This window comes from Centroberyx gerrardi, chromosome 17, assembly GCF_048128805.1.
Source record: "Centroberyx gerrardi isolate f3 chromosome 17, fCenGer3.hap1.cur.20231027, whole genome shotgun sequence".
NCBI classification, from domain to species: Eukaryota; Metazoa; Chordata; class Actinopteri; order Beryciformes; family Berycidae; genus Centroberyx; species Centroberyx gerrardi.
In genome coordinates this window covers 441,432-447,980 of record NC_136013.1, presented here as the reverse complement: position 1 = coordinate 447,980, position 6,549 = coordinate 441,432, and the positions used below count along the sequence as shown (strand labels likewise).

General features: G+C 47.0%; 1 protein-coding gene across 1 annotated transcript in view; it reads right to left on the bottom strand.

The window, feature by feature from the left end:
- Positions 1-4,560: 4,560 nt before the first annotated feature.
- mapkbp1 (mitogen-activated protein kinase binding protein 1) overlaps positions 4,561-6,549 on the bottom strand; it is a 45,026-nt gene continuing 43,037 nt past the window's right edge. Inside the window, exons 13-15 of the mRNA XM_078289607.1 lie at positions 6,069-6,545; positions 5,441-5,526; positions 4,561-4,886 (exon numbers count right to left, since the gene is read on the bottom strand). Of these exons, the coding sequence (XP_078145733.1) occupies positions 4,614-4,886; positions 5,441-5,526; positions 6,069-6,545 (836 nt within the window). The 3' untranslated portion in view covers positions 4,561-4,613. The remainder of the gene's footprint in view (positions 4,887-5,440; positions 5,527-6,068; positions 6,546-6,549) is intronic.

The following is a 6,549-nucleotide window of genomic DNA, read 5'->3' as shown; positions in this document are numbered from 1 at the left end:
ATGGGAGGGGGAGAGCGAGGGAGGAGACGAGCTAGTTTTAAAAGTTAAAAGCTGCTGGATGGAGGGGGAGGAGCTTCGTTCAGGAATCTGACAACAAGCTTTAGAGAAGAGGAGAAACAGCAACACAGCTGGATGTTGGTTTATATCTTTATGACTCAGTTAAATCTCCACACAGCAACATCAGGTTCAGGATTGTTAGACGGTCTGATATTGATTATTGCAGGTTTAAGAGCTTCCATTTGAGAGAAGAAACTCCTTCTCAAAGTGAATTCACTGACGACATAAAGAACTGAGTCGATAACAGGCGACTGTAATAAATCTGAGTTTTATTCTCTGTGAAGACCAGAGCAGCCGAGGATAAAAAACTGACAGGAACAGAAGAACAATCCAGAAAACAGATTTTTCTACAAATTTTTTTTCTACAAAACCTTGTGGTCCATCTGCAGTTTAGAGAGAATTCATCACTGCTGTCACACAGGAAAAAAACAGTACGGCAATTTCAGTCAGTTTTACTTACTTGAATTAAAAGTTTCCAGAGTTATTTATGTGTTGAGTGAGTTTCATGACTGTTGGGTCCTGATAACTTTACAAATCCATTGTGTAACTTTAAAACTACGTGGCTGTCGTTGAGATGTGAAACATTATTTCCTTCATTCCTGAAGAACAACAGAGATCTGAAGTGGATCTCAGTACAAAAACGCTGCTTTACCAACAGTCTGCAGTCCTGTCAGCATGTTAGGAGAGTGGTTACCATGGTTACGAGGGACGCGCCGCCATGTTGGAGCAAAATGAACGACTGTAAGATTATAAGCTCTTCCTCACTGAAAAATCCTAGAAAAAAAATCTGTAGTCTGAAAAGTGACCAGGGAGGAAAAGGCAACAAAATTCCAATCTTTCATTTTGTTGTCACTCTTCCAACATGGCGGCGTGTCCCTCGTAACCATGGTAACCACTCTCCTAACAATCCATAACAGGCCTGTATTTAGTCTCAATCCTGTCAACCCAACACTTAAAGTGATGTTTAAATTTAGCTGAGCTATTCTACTGGCAGTGAGTATTCAGGTACTAGCTAACAGTTTGTAAAGTTTATCTTTCAACTACTTAAAAAAAAAAAGAAAGAAAAAGTTTTTATTTGAACTGATTTGAAAAGGAGTTGTCTGGGCGATTATAAGGTTCCAAACAAACCATGCAAACCTGCTGACTGACCAGAGGGGGCGCCAGGCTCTTCATGCATAATACTCTGCTGTCATGCTAGCAGTGGCTCCGAGTTTCCCAAAAACCTTCAAGTGCAAAGACCATGAAGTTAAAGTGAAGCAAAGACGATGTTAGTGAACGGATGTTTTTGGGAAACCAGGTCCAATCAAATACAATCTGTTTGTCTTTATAACACTCGAGTCTGCAAGAAATGTGAACTCAGATGTGAGCTGTCGCAGCAGAGCGACACCGAGACGGACCGAGCCGACGCTCCGGGACAATTTGTGTCTTTTTTGCGCTTCAGCTGCTTCAGCTCAGTCAGTTTCCAACTGACTCACTAAAACATTTATGCAAATGACGCTCTGTAACAGACTCTTCATCACAAACCTCTTCAGCTGTGACACTGATCCACCAGGACTGGCCTTGTGCTTCCTGCTCCGACCGGACCGCCTGACTCCGACTTCCTGTTTCCTGCAGCGACGGCGTCATGCTGAGGAGGCGGGGCTTGTTGTGATTGGAGCGTTTTCTCTCTGATCAGTCTTATCATCGTCCAGACAGAGAAAATGTCATCAGGTTCAGCTGATTCAGTTTGTTAAAGCTGATGCAGACTGTTGGGCAGAACTTGAGAATAAATGTCACTTTACATGTAAAGTGTATTAATGACATGTAATGACATGTAAATTTAACAAGGTGGAAACATTTCAACACGGAGCTCCGAGCCAAACAACAAAACAACAAAATGTTTCCCGGAAAAAAACAAAAAACAAAAGCTTAAACTTAAACTTTATTAAACTTAGTATTTCAATTTGAACGTTGACAAAAAACGTTAAGACTTTATGAAACTTCAAATTTCAAACTGAACTTTGACCCCTGTTTGCAGCCCTTAAAGAAAGAAAGATAACTAAGTCTAATGTAACTGTCACTGCTGTTACCTGGAACCCTAATGAACCCAATTCTGGAGCTTTTTACTTTTATTTTGGAATAAAAATTTGGAAATAAAAACATTGGGGCATAAAAGTTTCTGTGACCCTGGGAACCCAAAAAACTCTTCAAATCCTTTTACATGAATAAAAACTCATGGCTGTCAATCTGAACATGAGATTTGAGTTTTTCTTAATTCCTGTAAATTCGGGTGTTTTTGTTTTGGGAGATAAAAGCTTTTCATCCAGCAGCAGCAGAACCAACATCAGAGGAGTGAAACAACAGTCAGTTGTCAGTCGTCGTCAGTAGTCTCACAACACTGACTCTCCCCGACCAAATAAATACACAGCGACAGACAAACTGTATGTACAGACTGGACTCGCTCAGTGTGGGAACTCAAGTAACGAGGAAAAAAACAAAGATGGATGTCAGTTTGTAAAGTTTAAGACTAGAAACACGTCAGTTCGGTCCGGAGTTCAAGACCAAACCTGCAGATCCTTTTCTTCACATCGAGTTTCTGTCCTGGATCTTTGCTGCTGAAACTGTTTCTTAACGTTCAGAAACTCAACGTCTTCATGTCTTCACCTCTTCCTCTTCCTCCTCTGCCTCCATGTTGCCAACAGGACGTGAGTTTCGCCCGGTTGCTAGGTTACAGTTGAGCTGAACTCAGGAAATAGAAATGGAAATTCACCCAAACTACAAAAAAAGTTCAAACAAACAGTGATAAAAGTTTTCTGTCAGCCCAAACCTGACTAACAGTTGATATTGCTAATAAATTTTAAAGTTTCCAACGGTGGAATTTTTACAACAATATTCAAGACCCCGACCCAAACAGGCCGCAAAAAACAGTCAAGAAATTCAGTCAGACCGAAGCTGGTGGGGTTCAGTAGTGTTTGGGAATAAATACCCCGCTGCATTCAGATCCATTCAGATCCATTCAGATCTGTCTAATAAATTAACTTCCATAAAACACAAGAGAGGAGCAGCGTCTTCTACGAGGAATCCAGACATGTCAGACTTCACATCCTGGTTTGGAATTCGCCGACATTTTCAGTTCTGAAGAAGCAGGTTCAGGAGGTTTCAGATCCTCCACCGACTCTGTTCACCTGGACAGCAACAATCTGATACGAACCAGATCAGGACAACAGTCTGGATAAGAAACTGCCATGTAAACAACATTTTCTGATCCCCTGAACCTGAATAAGGTCACAGTCAGTAAGCAGAATCTCATTAAGACATGTGCAGTATTCCGGTTTCAGTCTCATTATTGAAGCGGTTCAGACCGTAAACACCTGGACCAGGACTCTCCGGACCGCCTGACGCTCCTCTGCCTTCCGGAGGCTGAACCGGTTTCAGAGGAGAAAGAGACCGACAGCAGGAAACAGAAGGAGAGGCTGAAACTGAGCATGCTCAGGATTTAGAGGGAAACGGAGATCGTGAAGTGTTCGGTAAAGTCTGAAACTGTCCGAGTCTCCGGTGATCCTCCTCTGTCCTGCTGACCGGACTGTGGACAGGAACATGAAGGGAACAGGTCTATAAGAAACCCAATTGGAATATTAGAGTCTTATTTCTAAAAAGGCCAGTAGTGGGATTATTGCTGTCCTGTAAACAGAGTCAGAGTCTTCAGCTGAACTGAAGCAGAATGTGCAGAAACAACCGTCTTACAAAAGAGAGACGGCTGTGTGTGATTGGTCCAGAGTAAAGAAGCAGAGAGACTAAGAAACAAGTTCTTACACTAAAAAAACACAACTTCTAAAAAAACATCAGAGGTGTCGTCTGTTGCTGAGTGTCGCTTCACTTTCTTGTCTTTAAAAAAATCCTAAAAATCCATCGCTGTGTCGCTTGCATACGATAAAAACAACAAAAAACCCCAAAAATAAATGGCTTGAGATCCTTCATCGAGAGGGAGGGAGGGGCCGGCTGTGAGGAAGAGGAGGAGGAGGAGGAGGAAGAGGAGGAGGAGGAAGAGGGGAGGAAGAGGAGGAGGAGGAGGAAGAGGAGGACAAGAAAAGAGGAAGAGGAGGAGGAAGAGTATGAAGGAGGAGGAAGAGGAGCAATGGGAGGAGGAGGAGGGGGAGGAGGAAGAGGAGGGGGAGGAGGAGAAAGAAGAGGAGGACAAGAAAAGAGGAAGAGGAGGAGGAAGAGTATGAAGGAGGAGGAAGAGGAGGAGGAGGAGGAGGAGGAGGGAGAGGAGGACAAGAAAAGAGGAAGAGGAGCAATGGGAGGAGGAGGAGGAGGAGTAGGGAGAGGAGGACAAGAAAAGAGGAAGAGGAGGAGGAAGAGGAGCAATGGGAGGAGGAAGAGGAGGAGGAGGAGGAGGAGGAGGGAGAGGAGGACAAGAAAAGAGGAAGAGGAGGAGGAAGAGGAGCAATGGGAGGAGGAGGAAGAGGAGGAGGGAGAGGAGGAAGAGGAGGAGGAGGAGGGAGAGGACAAGAAAAGAGGAAGAGGAGGAGGAAGAGGAGCAATGGGAGGAGGAGGAAGAGGAGGAGGAGGAGTCTCTATGTCAGTCTGTGCTCCAGTCTCTTCTCCACAGCCTGCAGCAGCAGTTGTGAGTATCGTTCCAGCAGGTCCAGGGTCTTCTCCTGCCCCCCCTCTCCTCCCAGCATGCACGGCGGCGCGGCGGCGGGGCTCGGCGTCGGAGCGCCGCCGTCCGATCCGGCGGCGAGCGGCAGGGAGTTTAGCTCCGCCCTCATGACGCTGAAGGCCTCTGATAGGAGGCTGGCCATCTCTCGCTGGTCGGGGGCGGAGTCAACGGCCGGGACGCTGCTCACCTGCACACACACACACACACACACACACACACACACACAAAAGAGTCAGCACACCAAAGTAATGCAAGATCACACCCGCAACTGACATCTGCTGGTTAAAAGCAGCGGTGGAAATATACTAAAATATTTTACTGCAGTAGAAGTTCTGTTACTCTGCTGATATTTTACTGCAGTAGAAGTTAAAATTAAATTAAAATGTCCTCAGAGTAAAAGTTCCTGAGTTCCTCTTTAGAACAGAGAACAGTAATGTGAGTAAATGTAATTAGTTACTTCATCCTTGGTTTTTATTATGATTTATTTATTATTTATTCTTTTATTATTGCCCTTACTTACATATTTTATCTTTCTTCCTTTCTTTCTTTTTAATGTCATTTTACATACAATATGTATTCTTTGTGTCTGTGTTTGGTTCTGATATGAAGCCTGAGCCGAACACACCTGTTGCTCACCTGTCTGTTGCTGTGTGGAGACTGAAGCCACTCACCTGTCTGTTGCTGTGTGGAGACTGAAGCCACTCACCTGTCTGTTGCTGTGTGGAGACTGAAGCCACTCACCTGTCTGTAGAGGTCAGTCGCCTTCCTGAGGCAGCTCTGCAGCTCGCTGGCCATCGCTCTGCAGGACGCCACGCTGAGCACTGGGGCTGCAGGGAGAGAGAGAGAGAGAGAGAGAGAGAGAGAGAGGGAGAGGAGAGAGAGAGGGAGAGAGAGAGAGAGAGAGAGAGAGAGAGAGAGAGAGGAGAGAGAGGGAGAGAGAGAGAGAGAGAGAGAGAGAGACAGTATATAGACAGTAAATAGTAGACACTATTTCACCTAAAAAGTTTCACCTGGATTCACCTGAACACACAGCTGTAATATGATGAAGGGAGTGGAGAAAAGAGAAAGAGGAAAAGGAGAAAGAAATAAAATGCAGCAGGAAGAGAAAAAGAAAAAGAGAAGCAGCTGCAGAGAAGAGGAAGAAATTAAAAGAAAGAGAAGAAGAGGAGTGAAAGAGCTCGCCTCACCCAGCAGCAGGTTAACGGACGGAGAGAGGGAGGAAGAGGAGTGCAGCGATGAAGAGGAGGATGAAGGTGAGGAGGAGCCAGGCGAGGGAGGAACAGACACGAACCCAGACGGAGAGATGACAGGATGAAGGGATGAAGAGGAGGAGGAGGAGGAGGAGGAGGAGGGTGATGAGAGAGCCAACCTGAGTCGAACTCGCCGCCGTCGCTGCTGGGCGTTTCCTCCTGCTCCTCCACCAGGGGGCGCTCCTCCTGCCGGGCCTGGGCACGCAGCTCCGCGCTGGGGCCCTGAGCTGGGGGGGGGTTCAGCGGGGAGACGGTGACGGGAGGAGGCCGAGAGGAGGAGGAGGAGGAGGAGGAGGAGGAGGAGGAGGAGGTGGCGGTCTTGGCGGAGGGGGAGAAGGAGGCGAGGCAGGGTTTGTCGGGGAGCGGCCTGCTGCTGCCGGGCAGCCGGGCCTGGAGGCTCCTGGGAGGAGGTGCTGCCGGGTTACCATGGTTACCGACAGAAGAGGAGGAGACGGCGGAGGAGACGGCGGAGGAGACGACGGAGGAGACGACTACAGGGACGACGGCAACGTGGGGGGGCGTGGCCAGAGCGGCGTTGGAAGGTACTACAGCCACCGGTGGCGCGGGGGGGGAGGAGCCTCCTCCCGCGTCGTTAGCAGG